This window comes from Nannospalax galili, unplaced genomic scaffold, assembly GCF_000622305.1.
Source record: "Nannospalax galili isolate Female #2095 unplaced genomic scaffold, S.galili_v1.0 scaffold622, whole genome shotgun sequence".
Lineage (NCBI taxonomy): Eukaryota > Metazoa > Chordata > Mammalia > Rodentia > Spalacidae > Nannospalax > Nannospalax galili.
In genome coordinates, this window is record NW_008348570.1 from 175,558 (window position 1) to 199,858 (window position 24,301).

Genomic DNA, 24,301 nt, shown 5'->3' on the forward strand with positions numbered 1-24,301 from the left:
AAGATTGGAGTGATGATATCTGTAATCCAAGGAACACCCAGGTGTGCTGGCTCCACCTGGAAGTGGCAATGACAATTCTTCCCTTGACCCTTAGAAGGCCTTGTCTACTTCCTGATTTTAGACATCAGCCTCAGAAACTCAAAGAATAAATTACTATTTTTTTAAGCCATTGAGTTTGTGTATTTTGCTATGGTTGCCTTAGAAAACCAAGACATATTCATATATATATTCATACACAGACTGTAATCTGATTTTTATTTTTAAAAAATATTTTATGTGTGTGTTTTGCCTGCAAATAAGTAAGTGCACCCATGTTGCGCAATGTCTGCAGAGGTCAAAAGTGGGCATCGGATCCCCTGTAACTAGAGTTACAGATGGTTGTTAGCTGCCACATGGGTGCTGGGAATCGAACCTGGGTCTTCTAGCTGGTGCTCTTAACTGCTCTAGCCCCCAAGTTTCTTCTATTTTAAAACTCAGATGGAGGGGTACAATACTCTGAATTCAAAGTAATGTCTGCTGTTAAATCATGAGGATCTGTCAGTAAATGAAAAAGCAAGAATCACGTGGTGGTGGTGGTGGTAGGATCTTTATTCACTGTAGTTTCCCTAAGTAATGTCCACAAATCATTGCATTTTAAAAGAATTTATTTCATGGAATAATGGAGTTGGGAAATCCAAGTCAATTATTAGAGGACTTTATCATATAATTTTGCAACATTTTAATGTGCTAGTACCTACTGATCATTTCCACCATTTAGACTATTTCATGAGATTAGCATCTCAAAAATTTCACTTTGAAGAGAATGGGGAGATGGCTCAATTAGTAAAATGCTTGCTATACAAGGACCCAAGTTCAGATTTCTAGTACTAACTTAAAAAGCTAGGCACCTGCAACCTCAGCATTGGTGAGGTGGAGACAAGCAGACCCCTGGAGCTCACTGGCTAGCCAGTTTGGCTGAATCTATGAGTTACAGGTTCAGTGAGAGACCCTGTCACAAAAAAATAAGGTGGAAAGGACTGAAGATGACACCTATATTAGTTACTTTTCTGTTGCTATGATAAATATCATGACCCATGACCAAGGCATAGAAGGAATAGTTTACTTGACTTATGATTCCAGAGGGATAAGAGTTCATTATGGTGAGGGAGGCATGTAGGAGGTAGCCAGAGCAGAAAGCTGAGCACTCACATCTTCAAGCACACCCAGAAAGCAGAGAGAGAAACTAGAAATGTGATGTAGCTATCTACTCTCAAAGCCCACCTACAGTGATATGCTTCCTCCAGAATGGTCACATCTCCTAAAGGTTCCATGATCCTCCCCAAACAGCACCACCAAATGGAGACTAAGTGTTCAAATACTTGGAGCCTACAGGGACATTCTCATTCAAGGCATCACAACACCCAGTGTTGACACATGGATCACAGATGGGGAGAGAGAGAGAAGAGAGAGAGAGAGAGAGAGAGAGAGAGAGAGAGAGAAAGAGAGAGAGAAAGAGAAACTAAAAACACTGTTCAATGAAAAGTCAAGCAACACACCAAGAAATACAAATTAAAGTACAAGTATGGTTAGCAAGATGGTTTGGTGGGTAAAGGTGCTTTGCTGCCAAGTCTGACAGCCTAAGTTCAACATCAGGGACTAACATGGTGGAAGAAGAGAACTGACTTCTACAAGTGGTTCTATGACTACCACATGCACACCATGGCACACGCACAAGCATCCATACACATACACAAAATAAATGTTTCCCAAAGTACAAGTAGTATGGGGCTGGAGAGATGGCTCAGCAGTTAAGAACACTGGCTGTTCTTGCAGAGGACCCAGGTCCAGTTCCCAGCACCCACGTGGCAGCTAAAAAAATGTAACTCCAGTTCCAGGGGAACTCTTCTGACCTCTGTGAGCATTACATGACACAGGTGCACTTACATGTAGGCAATGCGCTCATACACATAAAATAAAAATAGCAAATAAAATATTATAAAAGTACAAGAAGTACATTTATGCTGAAAGAATCCAGAATTAAAAGGAGTGATCGGTATGTGGATTAGTTTTCTGCCCTATATACTATTCCCACCACCCTCATATACTATTCATTTTGCAGTGTAACTTAGGCGGTAATAAGAGTCAAGCATACATGCTTAAATTAGAAGAATGCTGAATCCTGAAGGGTATACTTAAAATTCTATTACCACATCTATAATTTTAGAAATCTTACTTGCCATTATTAATGAAAATCACTTCCCCCTCCCCCCAAGAGAGGGTCTCAAACCAAACCCAGAATTCATTATATAGCTAAGTGGCCTCAAACTCACAGTAATCCATCTGCCTCAGTCTCTCAACTGCTGAGATTATAGGCTTGAGCTACCATACCCAGATTTTTTTTTCAGGAATATAATCTTTCTTTTATGATTCCCAATTCTTTTCTTTTTTAAAATTTTTTTTATTTAATAACCACATGATTAGAAGAAGCATTTCATACCCAGATTTTTAAATTTATTTACTTTGGATTGTGTGTGTGTGTGTGTGTGCGCGCACGCGCGCGCACATACGCTCACACTCACTATGGCATAGGCATGGAGGTCAGAGGACAACTTGCAGAAAGTCAGTTTTCTCCTTTCACCAGGATCAAACTCAAGTTTTCAGGCTTGGTGGCAAACCCCTTTACTGGCTGAGCCAGTAATAGAATTTTAAGTATACCCTTCAGGATTTAGCATTCTTCTAATTTAAGCATGTATGCTTGACTCTTACTACTGCCTAAATTACACTGCGAAATGGCCTTTTTGTTGTTTGTTTGAGAGGAGATCATACTCTGTTGTCCACAGTAATCTTGAACTCACAGCAATCCTACTGTTTTAGCTTTCAAGTGCTGGGATTACAGTGGTAAGCAACTATGTCCACTTAATTTCTCTCTTTTTAAAAAATATTTGTTTTTATTTGTGTGTGTTTATGTGAATATATGCATTGTGTGTATGGGTTATCTATGAAGGCCAGAAAAGTGTTGGATCCCCTGGAGCTGGTGGATATGAGCCACCCCATATGGGTGCTAAAAACTAAACTCAGGTCCTGTGGAAGAGCAGGAAGCACTCTTAACTGCTAAGCCATCTCTCCAGCCTTTAATTTCTCTTATTTGTGTGTGTATGTCTGTGTGTGTGCATGCACACACCTGCCATAACACACATGGAAATCAGGGGGAAATTTTTATGGAGTTGATTCTCCCTTTTCCATCTTTTCACTGGGTTCCGGGAACCCAACTCAGGTTGCCAGGCTTGAGTGGCAAGTGCCTTTACCCACTAAGCCATCTTGCCAGCAGGTAATTTTTCTTATTAAAATGACTAGGCTGGGCATAGTGGCATACACCTTTAACCACAGCACTAGAGAGGCCAAAACAGTAGGATTGCTGTGAGTTTGAGGAGGTCAGCCCAGTCTACATAGTGAGACCCAGGCCAACCAGTCAGGGTTACATAGTTCCTCTGTCTCAAAAAAAAAAAAAAAAAAAAAAAAAACCAACAACAACAACAAAAAACCCAGATGATTAGGTTATAATGATAGCCTTCTTGCTCTTATATAAAAATTATTAACTGTTTTGAGGCTTCATATGGTACTTCAATTCTTTAAAATTCATTATAGATGGGGCTAGAGAGATGGCTCAGTGGTTAAGAGCACTGACTCTTCTTGCAAAGGACCCAGGTTCGGTTCCTACCACCCACATGGCAGCTAACAACTGTCCATAACTCCAGTTCTACCCTCTTCTGGCCTCCACAGGCACTGAATGACATGGGTGCACTTATATACATGCAGCCATAACACTCATACACATAAAATAAAAATAAATAAATAAATTTAAATTCATTAGAGACTCAGGTAAAAATCTTATCACTAAAGAAATCATTACAAAGAATTCTATATGACAAAACTGTGTAACTGTCTCACTATGATTATGTATACCATAATGAATTCTTTGTAAAGAATTAACTTTATATAACAAATGCTTCCATTTGAGTACCCTCCTAAAATAATCATCTTATATTCCCAAAGACCTTAAATGGTATGCTGTTTGTAGCCTACAGCTTTGTAATACTGCCTGATTAAATATTACTCTTTAGGGTCTTGGTGGTTAAGAGAACTTGCTGCTCTAAAGGACCCTAGTTTGGTTCCTAGCACCCATGTTAGGCATCTTAAATTGTCTATAATTCCAGCTCTAGGATATCTGATGTCCCTGCAAACACATACACACAAGTACACACACATACACATTAAATAGATAAGATAGTTAACTCTTCAAGCTCCTCTCAGTTAAAACACTCCAACTTGAGAAATATAAATGAAAAAAATTCAAATTAAGGGTTGGAGCGATGGCTCTGCAGTTAACAGCACTTAGTGCTGTGGCAGAGAACCTGGGTTTGGTTCCTAGTGCCCACATGACAGCTTATAACTGTCAACAACTCCAGTTCCAAGGGATCCGACACCCTCTTCTGGTCTCCATGGGCACCAGGCATGAACATAGTGCACATGCATACATCTTTATTTAAAAGTTCAAATCATGGCAGACGTGGTGGCACATGCCTTTAATCCCATCATTCGGGAGGCAGGTAGATCTCTGAGTTCAAGGCCAGCCTGGTCTACATAGTGAGTTCTAGGACAGCTGGGGCTACTGGGAGACCCTGTCTCAAAAAGACCAAAAAAAAAAAAAAAAAAAAAGTTCAAATCACTACAATGTAGATAGTTGGGAAAATGAAATGAAATTGTAGGGTGAAAGTTGTTCCAGTTTGCTAACCCTAGAGGTCTTCTAGTCATTCAGTGTTTCATTACAGACAGCCCATTTCATCAACTGTTCCCAAAAACCAAAAATATGATATCCACTGTATCTTTCATAACACAATTTTAATATTAGGCAGAATTTTTCTATGATGACATAAACATTTGTTTAAATCAAAAGAAATAATAAGATTTTAAGTTTTAAAATTTTTTCTAATAGGTTTTATTTAAGGCATTTCTTGAAAAAAAAAAGTACAGCTAGACACGGTGGCTAACACCATTAATACCAGCACTCAGGAAGCAGAGGCAGGCAGATTTCTGTGAGTTCAAGGCCAGCCTGGTCTACGTAGTTCTAGAACAAGTGGGTGAAAAGGCAGACCCTGTCTTAAAAAGCCCCCCCCCAAAAAAAGATAAAAAAAATTTGACAATTGCTTTATGATTCAGTAGTAAAGCTGGAGAAAACAGGCTATTCTTTTGCAGTTTTACTTATAATTGTTTCTCAGCTGGACAAAGAAAATGGGTATACATTAATGTATGTGGGTGCTCACATAATAATTTAAAAATGAAGTAGCAAAAAAAAATTCATGGCACTTGAATGTTTTATAAATACCAATGAGAGTTTTCTTACCTTCAGGAGTTCAAAGTAATGCAGACAGTGGTACACAGGGGCAAGAAGCAGCCGGGGTAAAACATACTGAACAGCTTCTTTGAAACCTTCCCCTATTGACTAGAAAAGAAAGTGATTTAATTTTTTTAAAGAGTTTACTTTTCTGAAATTGTACATCTCAATTTAAAAATTACTATACCTGCAAATAAAGTGCTGCCCCAGGCTTTGATAACTGACTAAGGAAACGGTCATGAAATCCTGGTCGTAAAATATCTCGAGCATATGATTCATATGGGTCAAATGCCAGTTCCTTAAAAGATAAAGAAGGTAAAGCATAGTCTTTCACCAAGGTATAACATGAATAACTAATCACCACAAACACCAAAGATTAAATTATAAGCATGTCTATGCAAGCACAATTACTTCTTTAAAGCCTCCAAATGGGAATTGTATGACTAGTAATTATAATTTTAAAAACATATATATAACATTCCTAAGAATAAATTCTTTTTGAGACAGGCTCTCCCTGTAGCCTCAGCTGGTCTTGAACTCACAGAGATCTACCTACCTCTGCCTCCCAAGTGCTGGGATTAAAGGCGTGCACCACCATGCCCAGCAAGAATAAATTAATTCTTTCTTCTCAGTAATAGAACCCATGTATGCTATGATGCCTCATTTTAAGGATTCCAGTAAAAAGTAAGAGTTGTCCCTGCCAGGTATGGTGGCACATGAACTCTTTGAGTTCAAGGCTTGCGTGGTCTACCTAAGAAGTTCCGGGCCAGCTGGGGCTACAGGGAGACCCTGTCTCAAAACAACAAAAAAATAAAAAATATTAGCCGGGCATGATGGTGCATGCCTTTAATCCCAGCACTTGGGAGGCAGAGACAGGAGAATCTCTATGAGTTCAAGGCTAGCCTGGTCCACAAAGCGAGTTCCAGGACAGCTGGGGCTACAGGGAGACCCTGCCTCAAAAAGACATCCGCCCCCCCCCAAAAAACAGCAAGAGTTGTCCTAATAGTGGGTGGTGGGTGTGGTAGCACATATCTTTAATCCCAGCACTCAGGAGGCAAAGGGAGGCAGGTATCTGAATTCAAGGCCAATCTGGTCTATATAGTGAGTTCCAAATGAGCCAGGGCTGAATAGTGAGACCCTGTCAAGAAAAGGGGGGGGGGGCAACAAAGAGAGGAAACAGAAATAGAGAAAGATAAGGAAAAGAAAGAAATATTTAATAGTAAGAACAGCAGATCAGAAATTTTCAGACTAGAGCTCTGGTCACTGTGAAATGTTATGTAGCACATTCCAAGTTGTCCTGGATCCCCACAATAGAATCCTGGTTCATTTTCTAGTTTTAACTCCTTCAATAATCTCAACTAAACATTTCTATAATATAGCACCAGAACTGTAGTTAATTGAGTAGTTTACAGAAATGGGCAGTACAATTTCCATGATAACAACAAGGAGATAAGAACGAACAGCATGGAAAAGAAAGGAATAAAGACTAAGACACTGCATCGTGGGCCTCTTCAAACTGCTAGACATGACCATAAACAGCTGGTATGTTTGTCTCCCTCTGCTTTCAATAAGCTCCAATGTATTACAGAAAGGCTACATACAATCTTGAGGATTTTTTTGTGCGAATAATGTAAGCTATGGAACAGATTTTTAAATTTTTTAATTATTTTTATTTTATGTGGATGAGTATACTGCCTGCATGTATGTAAGTGTACCCATGTGGTATTGCACCACAGAAGTCAGAAGAGGGTATCAGATCCCTTGGAACTGGAGTTACAGACAGCTGTCAGCTGCATGTGGGTGCTAGGTATCAAACCTGGGTCCTCTGCAAGAGTAGCCAGTGCTCTTAACTGCTGAGCCATCTCTCCAGCTTAAAATTTTATATACTAAAAAGGGCATCTGACACCCTCTTCTGACCTCCTCAGGCATTGCACGACACAGATGCACCCACCTACATGCAGTCATTACACTTATACACATAAAAATAATAATTTTAAAAAATATATAAAATATTTAAAAATTTTTAGTCAGGCATGGTGGTGCACGCCTTTAATCCCAGCACTCAGGAAGCAGAGGCAGGCAGATCTCTGTGAGTTCAAGGCCAGCCTGGTCTACGTAATGAGTTCTAGGCTAGTTGGACTACAGGGAGACCCTGTCTCAGAAAAAAAAAATTTTTTTTTCTTTTAAATTTTAAGTGCTGGCCATGGTGGTATATACCTTATAATCTCAGCACTTAGGGGACAGAGTGAGGAACATCAAGAGTTCAAGGCTGTCCTCAGCTACATAGTATGTTTGAGGCCAGTCTGGACTAGAAGAGACCTTATCTCAAAAGATCTCAACAATAAAAATAACTTTATTGGCATATATTCAATTGCTCCTAGTGATGGGTTTCATAAATAAATACATCACCTACTTTGACCACATTCATATTCACCCCTAAAAGTACTTCGTTTTTGGTGTGGTCGGTCGTCCATCTGTCCTTCCTTCCCTTCCTCCCTCCCTTCCTCCCTTTTCTTTCCAGGTTGGCCTTGAACTCCTGATCCTCCTGCCTCTACTTCCCAAGTGCTGGGAGTGTATTATCAAACCTGGCTCAGAATAAGTTGGGTTTTCTTCCTTTCCTCTTTAGTTTAATTTTTTATTGAATTTTTGTAAATTTCATATGATACATTGTGATCATATTTAGATCCCCCTCACAATGAAGAGATCCACCTACCTTTGCCTCCCAAGTACTGGGATTAAAGGGGTACACTCACCACTCATGGTATGGATTGGATAACCAGTTTGAACCAGTACAATTTATTATTTAACTTGGTCCTCCTCTGATTAATGGTATCTGTTCACACATCAGCAGTGTCTGTAATTCTATGTTCTACTCTTGCTATTGGTAGTAACACTATACTCTTACTACATAATAAATCTGAACATGTGATAGAGCAAGTCTCCTCAATTTGTCCTTCCTCCAAACTGATTCTGTCCCTTCTTTTGGGAGAACAAGAGAAGTTCAGGACAGGATCTCATTATGTGGCTAGCAAAGGCTAGCCTATAACTTGTAAAACACCCAGGATGCTTCTTGAGTGCTAGGATTATGCATCACTACACCTAGCTCCTGTCCTTCCATTCTTTAATTCTTTCCATGCCTTTAATCCCAGCACTCCAAAAGCAGGCGGCTCTCTGTGAGATCAAGCCCAGCCTGGTCTACATAGCAAGTTCCAGGCTAGCTGAAGTTATAGATAGACCCCGTCTCAAACAAACAAACAAAAAGACAAACAGCCAAAAAATTAAAAGAAAACAAAAAAAGATCAGCTGGATTCATAGTTTACTTTGGGAAAGACTAACATTACTACAAATTTTGAGTTTTTTCCATCCTTCAACAGTATAGTATGAATCTCTATTTATTTAGATATTCCTTATGAACCTAAATATTTTATTACTTTTCTTAATGAAGGTCCCACATATCTTTGGTTAGATTTAAAATTTTACTTAGTTGTTTATTATTATTATTATTAATTATTATTATTATTTTGTGTGTGTAAGTGCAAGCATGTACATGTCATGGTGAACATGCGTAGGTCAGAGGGCAACTTTTAGGAGCTGGTTCTTTCCTTTCACTGTGGGTTCTGGGGACTGAACTCTAGGGATAGAACTCATCTGGAAATCAAACTCAGGTAGTCAGGCCTATGCATCATTTTTAACCACTGAGTAATCTCACGCTAAGTACTTTATAACGAATGGCACCTTTTGCCTTTAATGCTATAATGCAGTGGACTGTAACCTTTTCACTAGCCACTACAGTGAACCTGCCTATTTGTTTTGTTAATGATTTTTTTTTTTTTTGATTTACTATACACTGACTTCAAATAGGACAGCTCTGATCTTACCTATTCCTTTTCTGTCACTTTATATTAGGCAGTACCTCTAAAAGAATGCTGAATAGAAATAGTAACTGTATTCTTTTCCAGTTTCTGAATTCTCTTGTAGCTGTACCCCACCACTCCCATAATTTGGTCTGCTTTTTGAAACAGGCTCCCATACAACCTTAGGCTGGCTCTCAACTTGCTATGCAGAGAATGATGCTCAATACACGATTTTTTTGCTTACACTCCCAGTTCTTAAAGGTATACACCACCATACCCATTCTAATGCAAATGTAGGCTTATTTATATACAGACTTCTTTTGCTATAAAATTGACATACCTCTGCTAAGTCTTCAAAACAGCTTCCTACTAATGGATGGGGACTGCCTTCATCTGTCATTTCTACAGTGTCTTCTATATGGCCCAGTAACTTTATACTAAGTTCATGTATATCCACTATACGACTAAATATGTTTTCTACATCCTGTTGAGAAGAGGGGAAGAAACAGTAATTCAGACATGTTGTATAATAGACACTTTTTAGTAAATAATTTTATAATCACAGTTTAACACATATATATCCAGCAATTTTAATTATTTACAAATATAAACAAAAATTTGTGCAATTTCTTTTGTACTGATGTATAATTTAGAAACACATTTCTCTATGTCAAACTTTTTGGTTTTAGAACATCTTCATATTCTTAAAAAAAAAAAAATCAATGGATTCTGAAAAGCTTTTATTTTTATCTACAAATATTTACCATATTAAGTTAAAAACCAAGAATTCTTTAAACATTTAATTCATTTAAAAATAAGACCCACTACATCTTAACATAAATTAAACTTTTATAAAAAATAGATTTCCTAAAATAAAAAAGAAACATTTGGAAATTTTTTAAAAAACATTTTTGGAAATCCTTAGAAAACAACACACAGCATTTTTCTATCTCTACATTAAATCTGTTGCAATACAACATTTTTTAAAAGGACATGAAGAAACTAGCTTTACACAGATAAGTAATGGGAAAATGAAGGAATATTTTAATAGTCTATTCAATAATTGTGGTATTATTTTGTTTTCTGTGTAATGTGTGCAATTTTTCTACTGAGATATAATTCACATAATATAAAATAACTGGTTTTCTGAGTGAGGGTGGTAAGAGTAGATGTGGATGGGACACAATTATCTAAGGCAAGAAAATATTGTGGATCTTGACTATGACAAGGTTAAAGGAGATGGAATAACTGTAAATCTCACCAAAAAGAACATTGAAAGTAGGTATATCTTATTCTATATGAACCATAAGTATACTTTACTACTCAGTAACTTTCAATATATTTAGAGCTGCACAGTCATTACCCTCGAAAGACAACCTAAACCCATTAACAACAGTCACTTTCTATTCTACTTTATTCACAGTTCCTAGCAATCACTATTCTACTTCCTGTCTGCATGCATTTGCCTACTCTAGACATTTCATGTCAACAGGTTAAACATCTTTTTATGGTACTACACCAGGATTTAATAAATGGTAATTTGTTAAAGGTTAGTCATAATGCAAGCTCTGAAACCATGTAATTTTGTACTGTTAAATTAAAATCCTTTGGTTACTATTTTGTCAGTGATTTTATTTTTGTCAAATTAACTTTCAGATATGGTTCATATACAGTAAGATATACCTACTTTAAATGTACTTTTTGGTAAAATTTTATGAAGTTATTCTCCTTGTAACCTCATCATAGTCACTAAATACAGCATTTTTTTTTTCCTCCTCACTCCCAGGAAACCAATTTTCTCCTTTCTGTCACTAGACAATCATCTTTTCCAGACTCTATCTTTGTTCATGCTTTTGAGATTTAGCTGTGCTGCTGTATATACAACTACTTCATTCTTTTCTACTGCTGAGAAGTAGTCCATTGTATGGGCAAATCACAGTTTCTATAACCTGTACATTTGATAGGCATTTGAGTTGTTTCCAGTTTTGACCTATTACAAATAAAACTGTGATGAATATTCATGAGTTTTATATAAACTTATTTTCATTTCTTCTAAGGAAAAAAAATAAATCTGCTGGAGAGTGTCATTTATGTTTATTATTATTATTAAAAAACTATTTTCCAAAATGTTTACACTAGTTTACATTTCACAAATAATGTAGGACTTGTTAAATCTCACAATAATGCTCCATGTCCTTTTCAACATTTGATATTGCTAGTTCTTTTTGGGTTTTCTAATAAATGTGTGGCATTATTGCACTATCTTTTGATTTGCATTTCTCTGATAACTAATGATGTTAAACACCTTTTGGCAGTTTGTTTCTTGACTTTTGTCTAAGACATCTTTGTCTCATTTACTCTTATTTTTAAAACCAACTTTACTGAAATATAATTCAAATGCCATGTAATTAATGCATTTAAATTAATTCAATGATGTTTGTGTACTACAGATTTATAGAACCATAATTATAATATAGTGTTTTTTCTTTTTTCAGTGTTGAGAACTGAACCTAGGGTCTCACAAGTAGATTAGGCAACTGTTCTACCACTGGGCTATACCCTCAGCCCCTAAACCTTTATTATTTTTTTAGGTAGTTTTTCACTGCTATAATTTGACTTCCAGGCCAAGCTCCTGTAGGGAATATTGTTTCTCCATCAGTCACCTGTGGCTTTATGACTACAGCTCTAGGGATTACTAGGATGCAACCCCTTTGGACAACCTCACTTGTTCTTGCTAAACATATTCTCAGGTCAATGACGTTAGTATGAATACTACTCTAAGACCAGTGATCTTGTCTCCAAATTTATCCTCCCAATAATACCGCTGTCACATTTCTATTGTGCTTATTTTTATACTTTATTACAATTTAATATTACATCTCTGTCTTGACTAAATTTGAGGGAATTGTTTTCTTAATCATCTAAATATGGTGCTAACAATACAGTTGGTCTTGATGAAGTACTGTTAAATGATTCAAATGTGTCAAATGAATTAAAAATATTTTCCACCTAAACAAAAGGCTTTTATTCCTTAGAATAAATGGAATATGAAGTGCATTCATTTTCACTTATATAATCAATTTTAGATTTTGTCTTTTAATTTCTGATGAATAATTTCTTGAAACTGTAATACTTTATTTGTGATAATGAATTTAAATACCATAACTTCAAAAAATTAACAAATTGGAAGTATGAATTATATAAATTCAAGTTTGAAATAAAATTTAACAATACATGAAACAATAGATATATATACTTACATAAGATGAAAACAATTTGGAATTAGAGACAAAGGGCTCTCTAAAAACTTTTATAATTAGGTTTAGTTCTCTTATATATTGTCGAATTTCTGCCATAAATGCTTTTACCAAATCATAGTAAGTTTGTTCTCCTGAGGTGGAAGGCTCTTCATCAGTTAAAGATAATATATTTATATCTTCTACATCTTGATGAAACATATCCATCAATACCTACATTATGTCAGAGATACAAAAAAAAGTATAAAATAAGAATCTATGGTCAAATTTGAAGATAAAAGCCCTAAGAATTCTTTTCCTTCTTCTTTATGTTGGGAGGGGGCATAGCACATTCACATGGCGGTCAGAGGACAAACTTCCTCTAAGAATTCTTGTTGGGAGGGGGCATAGCACATTCACGTGGCGGTCAGAGGACAAACTTCCTCTAAGAATTCTTTGAATGAAGTTCTTAAATAATCCTTAAAGCAGGTATATGATTGTTTCTTATGAAATAACTGCTACTCCCTCTATAACATAATTCTAGGTCTGAGGATCATCTATGCCTTCCTAAGTTTTCTTACCAGTATTATTATCTGTCTGTCTCTCTGATTATTTCTAATTTGTTCCTGAATCCTGTCTTCAAGTTCTCTCTAATTTGATGTCTTCTGTGCATACTATGCTACCCTCGTGGTATTCCACAGTCTCATTTATTTCAAGTAACTTCACAGCCCTCTAGTTGGCCTATTTCCCTACATTTGTTGGTGGCAATAGATCAAAATAAGTCATGTTTTCTTCAAAATGTTTATCATTATTACTCCTGTTAAAACTCATCCTTCCCCTTCTTGTGTTTCATTATCACTATAATAAAATATTTATCTTGGGCTACATGTAAGTATCCCTTCAATAACTCTGGAGCCTTGTCTTCAAAAACAAACAAAGAAGTCCAAGCTAGTCTCACACTCACTATGTAGCCACAGTTAGCCTGGAAGTTCTGATCCTTTTGCTTCTGACTCCATGTGCTGAGAATATAAGTGTATGCCATCATGCCTGGTTTATGTGGTACTAGGAATTAAATCCACAGCTTTTTGAATGCTAGGCAAGCACTCTACCAATTGAGCCACATCCCCTTCTGCAGAGCCTTGTTTTACACCTCTTTATATTTCATCTCTGTGTGAGCACATTATGGGTACTCAAAAATATTTTACTTATACGATTCATGAAAAAGTAGCAAACATTTTATATTCCATTTTCAACTATAATTTTTAAAACCAAATACTTATTCATTTAAAAATATCAAAATAATTCTAATTCTTCAGACTAGGTCAATCTTTTACTCTAGATTTATTATAGTCTGTGAGAACTTGAGTGGACTGATAATCAGAATATTTCAAATCAGTAAGAGTACAAGTGAGAAAAATGGAATAAGCTGTCATCAGAAAAAAGTTATTTCCTGCAAAGACTTTTTCTAAAATGACAATATTCAGGCAAAGAATAAAACATTTTAAACTCAGATCTGGAATTCAAGTCTAGACTTTGAAACTGCAGAAAAGTCTAAACCAATTCCTTTACTTCTCTAAGTTTCATTCTCTTTTATAAAATATAAAGTTCACCCACCTTAAAAGACTGAATAGTGACTAAATGACATCAAGTGTGCATATGCTTAACGCCCAGTGACATTTACTCTTAGCATTGTACAAACAGTATTTAAAGAAATTCAGGTGTTCAAATAACATCATTATTTAGTATCTTTACATTTTCAAAAACTGTTTTCAGGTAAACACTTAACCTTCTAAACTTTCTAATTCAAATAAAAATTTAAAAAAAAATTCACTCTAAGGTATCTTTCCTGGACCAGGGACACAGAACAATGGTAGGGCACTTGCCAAGCAGTGGTATATTTAAAAACCTTTTAAGACCTGGGTGTGGTGGTGTGCGTATTTAATTCCAGCACTGGGAGGCAGAGATAGGCAGAGCTCTGTGTATTCAAGGCCAGCCTGGTCTACATAGTGAGTTCCAGGCCAGCTAGCACTACACAGTGTGACCCCCAATCTCAAAAACAAACAAAAAACCCTTTTAGTATTACACATCTAATATCTTATTTCTATACAGTAACATCCTGAATGTATTCTATTAGATTACTGGAAATATTCCCCAACAAATAATACAGTACACAATTTTATTTTTCTGAATAGAATATTACCATCTAATAAATCATAGATAAAAATTTAAGAATAATACAGGGCTGGAGAGATGGCTCAGCAGTTAAGAGCACTGGGTGCTCTGCCAGAGGAACCAGGTTCGGTTCCCAACACCAACATGGCAACTCACAATCTTCTGTAACTCCATTTCCAGGGCACCCAACACCTTCTTCTGGCTTCCATGACCATGGGTGAACTTAAACACATGCAGGTAAAACACTCACACATAAACTAAAAAATTTTAAAGTAAACATATATAAGCTCAGCTGCTTACCTTATCAGCACACATTGCCACTTTAATATCTTGTTTCGTAATTTCATAATGCCGTATATTTCTTACATAATTCCCCACCAGCTTTAAAATATCAGCAGAAATATATTCTAATACTGCTACTATGTAAACAGAAACCTGGTGGTCGATTTTATAACCTAGGACCTCCTAAAAAATTAAAAGGAAAGCATGTTTAAACATCATGTACAGGAAATTTAACATACTGACTAAAAAATAAAATACATACAACTTGGTTTAACTTTCACTGAAACCTGTGACTACCAACATTTAATAATTTAATTTTAAATGGTTCTATTACAAGAAACATAGACATACATATTTGTATACATTATATAATTACTGTTGAAAAATTTTAAATGGTTCTATTACAAGAAATATATAGACATACATACTTGTATACATTATATAAACATAATCACTGTTGAAAAAAGTATACTAAAAAAGGTGAGGCAAAATTACCCGTCATATACATTGCTTGAACTATATGCATTACTAAGTAGATCAAGCTAACTTAGGAAGGAAAGTCCAAGTTCGGTATAGGGGAGCAAATGCTCTCTGTTAACTATGTGGAAGTAACTACATAAAACGAATTTACTTTTTTATACAAACCAAGAGTGAATATAATATTTTCATTCAAAAATGGCTATCAGTCTTATACCTCTATTCTTTCCAAAGAAAGCTGGGCTCTGAGAGGAGCTATATGGCTCATTCCTGATATCCCTGGCTTTCTATGAAAAAAAATAAATCATGCTATGTGCTACTGAACAACAGTAGTTAAGAGCATATTAAACAGTCTTATTATTAGACATCAAAGAGAAAAAGTTATTTTGTGGGGCTAAAAGTTCCTGAAGAAAAATAAATTCTAAACAAGAGGGGGAAAAAAACATTTGAAAAAAGAAATTTCCCCTAAGTTGGGTTTAGGTTACATTAACTTTTCAGGAATGCAAAATGATTAAATAAATGCTAATAGGCCTATTAATAAGCTGAAAATGATATCCACAATTAAATTACAAAACTCAAAATTTAGGATGATTAATAGTATGTATGTATGTAAAACTGTTAATTCTCTTAGAATACAACTCACTGTATGGACAATGAAAATCTTGAAAAGAATTATTTTTTCAATGCAATCATTAGTAATTTAGTAATTTTCTATAACTTGAAGATTTCCTCAAACCAGTCAGCAAGATAAGCATAGACATTTCTACTCACCACTAATTGCAAAACAACTTTTTGATGGTCTTAAACATCATTCAAGTGTTTAGCCTTAAATTTTGGGCAAGATTAAGTAGACCTGGATTCCCTAATATTATTGCTCAAGTTTTTGTGAACTTGAACTAGGAAGTTACTTGTTACTCTGCTACCTCATTTACGCACTGGAAATGACATAACACCTTTGCTGAGTAATAAAACTCACAGAGACAATATATCTAAGCACTAACATTTACTTATTACTGTTATCTAAAAGTATTACTAAAAGTATTATTGCCAGGTGTGGTGACATATTCCTGTAATCCCAGCACTCAGGAGGCTGAGGCAGGAGGATTGCTAATTACAGGCCAAGGTCAACCTGGGCAATAAAGTGAGACCCTGTCTCAAAGGGGGGGAAAAAAAAAAGAACTTCCATTAAGGCTGTAAATATTATAATAATGAGATTTTTGTTGGGAATTAATCAGTAATTTGTTGTATTAAACAAACAGAACATTTTAGGATTCTTAGCACTTACTCTATTAGTTTTGGAGAGATTAAACTAACTAAAGAAGGACCGGCTGGTTTAGGTGATCTTCAGGAAATTTTTGTTCAAAAGTAACACAGAGGCCTATTGCAGCTTCACAAAAGCACCTATACAAAATATTAACAGATTCTAAAGGCTTTATGGGACACTCTATGAGTCTAACCAACAAGACATATTTTATAAAATTCTACAACTCCTGGGATGAACAAAATTCACAACAGAGCTTTTCTAAGTCTATTCAATTTGTTTATTACTGTTGGTATGAAATCAGATTAAATCATGTTGCCCAATTTATACTTTATTGTCATAGTACCCCTTTCCCGCCACATGAACTCTTGGAAAATTGAAACAAAAGGATTTTACTGTTCAGTTCAAACATTCTTAGTGTTTGAAAATGATGGGTTTTGTTTTTCAAAGGTAAGATGGCAGTATTTCAGCTTTACCTTTAATAAAGGATGAATTTTTTCTACTGGGAGAGATAAAGGGTTTCTTCTCTTCCTCTTTTCAATAGCCGATTGGGCATCAGCTATTGCCCACTTATCAATTGGATGAGGGAAACTTTTTTGAACACGTTCCTTAGAAAATAGAAAAATAACAACTAAACAACAAAGAAATGAAATAGTGCTCTTCACTTAAAATTTACTTTTAAAATGAAAGAATACCCAAAGTAGAGCTTTCACATGTGGTATGATTTATACTATAAATGTAAGAAAAAACTATAATTGTTAATGTATTAGTTTCTTAATTATGTAACAATTAAGGAGACTAAACATTTCTTTTATTATCTAGGGGAAATCACATCCTGAATTTTTACTTTACTAAAACTAATGACAAGACTGAGTATGTCACTTTAAACACTACTTCCATAAAAGTTCAAGGAACAAGACCTAAATTTAAACAGATATCCAAATCCAATTGTCATTTATTTCTCCTTACTTTTTTTTTTTTTTTTTTTTTTTTTTTGTTGAGACAGTCTCACTATGTAGTCTTGGCTGGCCTTGAACTCACTATGTATACCAGACTGGCCTTGAATTCATGGAGATCCACTTGCCTCTGCCTCCCAAGTGGTAGGATTAAAGGCATGCACCGCCTGGCTTATTTGTCCTTACTTTTAATACCAACTGTTAAAAATTCAAGTAGCATTTTGCAATTAAAACCTTGAAGAATTTTTTCTTCATACAACATGTGAGAATATTTATTTTCCAAAACTATCTACAAAACATGGAAATAAATGGCTAACATTGGAAACAGCAATTTTAATACAGTATGCTTTATCTTTGAAGTCCTTATTGTTTTGAAAATTACTTCTAACTTAATATCCTTAAGTTACTCAGTTAAAATTTCATTGACAGTTAAAGAATTTGAGTTGTTATAATGCTAAGTTTCCTTAATTTAAGGTAATTAATTCACTGTAAACAAAAGGTATGTACTCCCCTCAAATCTGTAAAACCTACTTGCAGTATACCACAACTGAAACCACTAGAGGTCACTATTGCACAGAGTTTAACAAATTTCTCAGTATTCAATAAGATGGAAAACTACTAGATGAAATTAAATGTTATCCCTGAATACACACCTGAATAAAAATTTTATCAGTAGATGTTAAAATGGAAAACAACGCACTGCCAAGTGATAATCTAGAGCAAGGGTGTAAAGAAGGTATATATAATGCTTTTAGGACATACATTCCAAGAGCAAATTTATAAACTGCTCTCTTGAAACTTTTTTCCCTGCCTCCTTCTATAGTTCCCAACCCTGTTAAGTCTCACTATGTAGTCCTGAATGGCCTAGAATTTGTCAACCAAGATGGCTGAAATTGTGGCTATCCTCCTGCTTCTTCCTCTTGAGTTGCTGGGATTAAAGGGCACCACCATGCCCAGCTTAAGACTACTTTTTAATTTGTAAATTTTAATTTTTTTAAAGGGTTACAAGCTGAGCCCTGGTGGTACACACCTATAATCATAGTACTTGGAAGGTCCCCAGGCAAGAGGAACAAGAGTTCAAGGTTTGGCCAATGTGGTAGCACATGTCTTTTTAATGCCAATATTTAGGAGGAAGAGGCAGGTGGATGGATCTCTTTGAGTTCCAGGCCAGTTAGGTCTCAAAACAAACAAACAATATAAAAAAAAAAAATGTTCAAGGTTATCCTTGGCTATATTGTAAAAATTGAGTTTGAGATTAGCCTGGGTAACATGAGACTGTGACTCAAAAAAATAGAAGACAAGCTGGATGTGGTGATGCATGCCTTTAATCCCAGCACTGAGGAGGTAGAGGCAGGCAGATTTCTGTGAGATCATGGCCAGCCTGGTCTACACAGTCGAGTTCCAGACCAGCTGGGGCTCAGAGAGACCTTGCCTCAAAAAAAGACTAAATGAATGAATAATTTTTTTAAAAGACAAAAAACAAAATTAAAAACAAAAATAAGCATTACTAAATCTGAATGGCTTGGCTCCTTGCTGTGTTCCAGTTGACTGTTTGGACACAAACATCCAAAGCATTAAGATCAAGTGTTTCAATAATTCAAACTTAACTTCATTTAAAAATGTAGTCTCAGCACTCAGGAGGCAGAGGCAGGTGGATCTCTGTGAGTTCAAAGCCAGCCTGGTCTACATAGCAAATTCCAGGCCAGCTGGGGCAACAGGGAGACGCTGTCCAAAAACAAAAACAAAAAACAAAAAAAAGGGGGGGGGGGCGGTGCTAGAGATCAAACTTAGCTTACACATACTAGGCAAGTACTCTTAACAGCAAACAACCACCAACTCATTTTTGTTTTATTTAGACAGGATCTTACTCTATAATCTGGGATAGTCTAGAACTTGAGATCCTCCTGCCTCAATTTCTGAGTGCTGGGATTACCAAGTATGCACCACTTGACCTGCCTCTTTCCCAGCAACTTTTAACGTTTAGTTTTATTTTATGTGGATGGGTGCATTTCCTGCATGTATGTAAGTCATGCACCATGTCACACAATGCCCAGGGAGGCGCTGGATCCCCTAGAACTGGAGTTACGGACAGCTGTTAACTGCCATGTGGGTGCTGGGACCAAACCTGGGTCCTTTGCAAGGTCAGCCAATGCTCTTGACCTCTGAATCATCTCTCCAGTCCCAGCAACTGTGTTTCCAAGGGTGACTATAAGGAGTGAAAATTTACTCCGCCAGACTTACCACTATTTTTTGTTTGGTTTTGCAGGGTTTTGTTTTGTTTTTTGAGATAGGGTCTCTCTATAGAACCTGCTGGCCTGGAACTTGCTATGTAGTCCAGGCTAGCCTCAATCTCACAGAGATCCACTGGCCTCTGGTCTACCTCTGCCTACCAAGTGCTGGAATTAAAGGTGTGTGTCACCATGCTTGGTTACGGACTGATTTTTTATCCCTAAGGCAGGTAAAACAGTATCAATCTCCAATCCTACAGCTACTATTTGCTCTCAGATTGCAAATGGTTTAATTATGTTGAAGAGCTGGCTGCTCTTAAAATAGAAAATTATACCTTAGGCATAAGGTATAATGAAAGGAAGAGTTAGTAACTAATTCTTCCTCCAAAGCCTCATCTTTTTCCCTTAAAAATTTTTTTTATCTATTTCTAATTTTTTCAGATGTGTGTATGGTGTGCCTGCATATGTGTTTTCGTGTTCACGTGTGTGGGTGCATATGCCAGGGAGGGGTGTGTTGTGTGCCCAAGCATGTGAAGGCCTGAGGTTGACCTCAATAATCGCCACTTTCCACCTCATATATTGAGGTAGGGTCTCTCAGTTGATGTACAGCTCTACTCAAACCCTGTGTGCTTCCTGACATTTAAAAACCTCAAGTCAGAGCAACAGAATATATATGACATGAACACAGAGAAGGGAGGACTATTTGAGAAGGGGAACCAGAAGAAGGGGGCAGGAAGAATGGGAGAAGAGGGTAAGAACAAGGTACAGAGCTGGTCTACAAAAGGAGTTCTAGGCCATCTGGGGATACAGGGAGAGCCTGTCTCAAAAAGACAAAAAAAAAAGCCACTTTGTCCCACTGTCCCAACTTGGGCCTAGGCCCCTTCCTGCTCCTGCAGCCAGAGAGCTCCCGATCAGCCTGACAAGTATACCTCTCACCACTCATAAAAGCAGCTTCTTTTTGCAACAGATAGAGCCCATCACAAAGTTCCACTGCAGCTGGTTCAAAGCATAGAGTTAAGCGTCTGTGAGGTGCCCAGCCCTAAGTGATACATCTACAATCCAACCTCTACGTAGACCTAAGGCTCAGGGAACATAGCAGAATAGAGTGCAGAAAAAATATTAATGCATTTCTCAACTCTCACCAAGAAAGCTTCCTCATGCAACAGATGGTGATTAACCCAGAAACCCACAACTGGCCAAAGTGCAGAGAATAAGACTGCAGAGTGTGTATCCCTGGATAGGACTTCTATATCAAACCTCTACCACCCAAGGCTCAGGGATCACTGCAGAAGAAGGGGGTGGAAAGACTGTAAGAGACAGAGATGGTAGAAGACAATAGTTTTCCAGACAGCTAAGAAGTTACTTATATGAACTTACATTGCAATGGTACCAGCAGGCACAAGACCCATGCAACTCAAACCTGACAAAATTCCAGCACAGAAGTAGGGAAATGGGTAAGAAACTTCAACCTTAGCTGAGCAACTATTGGCAACTGATAACTACTGGGAGAGGGAGAGTTAGTTTTCTTTAAGGGAGTGATACTAGATAGGTTAACCAGGTTCCAGCAGATGGACATACACCGAAGGACATTTGGGGACACAACCTTGGCTCAATAAGCCTTAACATATATGAAAGAATACATGAAATCTGGTGTAGGGGGGGCTATGAGAGAGGTACAGATAAGGAAGGGGTCTAAATATGATCAAAATATATTGTATGAGATTTGAAATTTTCGATTAAAAAAGAACAAAGTACAATGACAGATGTATGAAAATGCCATATAAAATCCAATGCTTTGTGATAGCTGCACAAGCCTGATGATAGGAGTTCCATCTCTTTATTCCCAGAACCCACAGTAGAAGGAGAGAAATGACTCATCAAAGCTGTCTTCTAATCTCCACATACAAACATGGTATGTAATATACATACACACAAACAAATAAATGTAAAACAAAAAATAAATTCTCAGGACATTTTATACTTTTATATAGCTACTTAAATGAAACAGTTTCATAAATATAAAATCTGCCCTTATTTTATGAAGCACACTATTCTATTCCACTTTTTTTTTTGTCTTTTTGAGATAGGGTCTCCTTGTAGCCCCAGCTGTCCTGGAACTCACTATGTAGACCAGGCTGGCCTTGAACTCAGAGATCCGCCTGCCTCTGCCTCCCAAGTGCTAGGATTAAAGGCGTGCACCACCCTGCCTGGCCCTCTATTCCACTTTTTAAAAAATGTTGGTTGAGGGGCTGGAGAGATGGCTCAGCGGCTAAGAGCACCAGTTGCTCTTGGAGAGGACCTAGGTTCTATTCCCACTACCCACATGGCGGCTAACAACTGTTTGTAACTCCTGTTCCATGGGATCCAACACCTTCTTCTGACGTCCACAGGCACTGCACTTATATACATGCAGGCAATACACTAATACACATAAAATAAAAATAATGAACAAAATATTTTTTTTAAGTGTTGATTAAGGGGCTGGAGAGATGGCTCAGCAGTTAAGAGCACTGACTGCTCTTGCAGAGGACCAGGGTTTGATTCCCAGCACCCACATGGCGGCTACGAACCGTCCTTAACTCCAGTTCCAGGGGAATCCAAAGCCCTCTTCTGACCTCCGCGACACTGCACGACACGGGTGCACTTGCATGCAGGGAATACACTCGTACACATAAAAATAAAATATTTTTTAAATGTTGATTGAAAAATGCATTAATTTTATGGTCTGAGTCTAAAACCAATAGTGTACTGTGGAGGGACAAATAAAAGCAGAAAGCAGCTAGGCATGGTGGTGCAGGCTTTTAGTCCCAGCAGAGAAGGCAGACGCAGGCAGATTTCTATGAGATTGAGGCCAGTCTGGTCTACGTAGTGAGTTCCAGGCAAGAGACGCTAGAGGGAGACCCTGTCTCAATTTAAAAAAAATAGAAAACTAGCAGAAAGGAACAAAGTTGACCATTCTAAATAGACTTACCAAACTGGGCATGGTGGCACACCCCTTTAATTCCAGCACTCTTGAGGCAGACACAGGAAGATCTCTGTAAGTTCAAGGCCAATCTGGTCTAGTGAGTTCTAAGACAGCCAAAGTAAGACCCTGTCTCAAAAAACAAACAAGGTTGGAGAGATGACTCAGTGGTTAAGCGCACTGGCTTCTCTTGCCGAGGACTGCAGTTCAGTTACCAGCATCCACATGGCAGCTAACAACTGTTGCTAGCTCCAGTTCCAGGGGATCTGATGCCTTCTTCTGGCCTCCACAGGCAATACATGCATGGGTACACTTACATACATGCAGGTAAAACACTCATGTGTACAAAATAAAAATAAATGAAAAATTTAAAACACAAATAATAGACAACTGTGATGGCTAATCCTGGGTGTCAACTTGACTGGATCTGAGATTAACTGAAATGAAAGAGATCTTCTTCACTGGATCATCTGAAGCTGGAAAACACACCCTAAATGTGGGTGTTACCTTCTGATGGCAGTCCAGACAAAGGGCCAGGGCTGAAGAGAGCACTGGCATTTTGCTGCTTGCCTTCTCTCTCATTGGTGAATTTGACTTGCTGCTGTAGACTGAAGATTAGCAGATCTTTTCCTTCAGTGCTAGATTGGGACTACTGAGCCATCCAGCCTCATGGACTGAGTGACTACCAGATATATATAAATAGATAGATAGATAGATAGATAGATAGATAGATAGATAGATAGATAGATAGATAGATAGATAGATAGATAGATAGATAGATAGATAGATAGATAGATAGATAGATAGATAGATAGATAGATAGATAGATAGATAGATAGATAGATAGATAGATAGATAGATAGATAGATAGATAGATAGATAGATAGATAGATAGATAGATAGATAGATAGATAGATAGATAGATAGATAGATAGATAGATAGATAGATAGATAGATAGTAGACTATGTGAAACAATTATGGAGATAGACCCATTTGAATCTAACTCACCTCTTGTGAAGAACAAGAAATTTAGTGGCTCTATACATAAAACATTTGACAATTTGTGGAAAAATAAGAAAAATAATGATGCTGGATGGTTACTTCTAGCATCTCTGGATAAAGTGCTATCTCTGGATAAACAATTAGCTTAATGATAAAACTGACGAGCTCCAGATTCAAATCAACAGTTTAAATGTTTCCAAGTGTGCCCTGGAAGAGATTTTTCTCTCCAGCAGCCAGAGAGCTAAAGCTGCAGAAAATCAAGCTGGAGCTCTTATTATATGTTTGGCTGAGCTACAATGCAAATTTAATTCCCAGCCTTGAAGGGTGTCAGCAGTAAAGGTGAGGGCATAGGTAGGAAAAGATTGGAATCCTGACACGTGGGATGGAGATGTGTGGGAGAACCCTGAGGAGGCTGAGGATTTAGAGTCCTCAAGACTCTGAGGAATTTGATTCACCTGATGAATTAATCTCCCCACCCTCAGCAGACCCACCCTCCCCA

General features: G+C 37.0%; 1 protein-coding gene across 2 annotated transcripts in view; it reads right to left on the reverse strand.

Moving 5' to 3' along the window:
- Window positions 1-24,301, reverse strand: part of Sos1 (SOS Ras/Rac guanine nucleotide exchange factor 1) — a 142,678-nt gene that overhangs the window by 51,218 nt on the left and 67,159 nt on the right. For both annotated transcript variants that reach the window (XM_017801204.2, XM_008845509.3), the window contains exons 3-8: window positions 17,130-17,261; window positions 14,934-15,098; window positions 12,486-12,695; window positions 9,566-9,709; window positions 5,559-5,669; window positions 5,381-5,479 (exon numbers count right to left, since the gene is read on the reverse strand). In XM_017801204.2, the coding sequence (XP_017656693.1) occupies window positions 5,381-5,479; window positions 5,559-5,669; window positions 9,566-9,709; window positions 12,486-12,695; window positions 14,934-15,098; window positions 17,130-17,261 (861 nt within the window). The remainder of the gene's footprint in view (window positions 1-5,380; window positions 5,480-5,558; window positions 5,670-9,565; window positions 9,710-12,485; window positions 12,696-14,933; window positions 15,099-17,129; window positions 17,262-24,301) is intronic.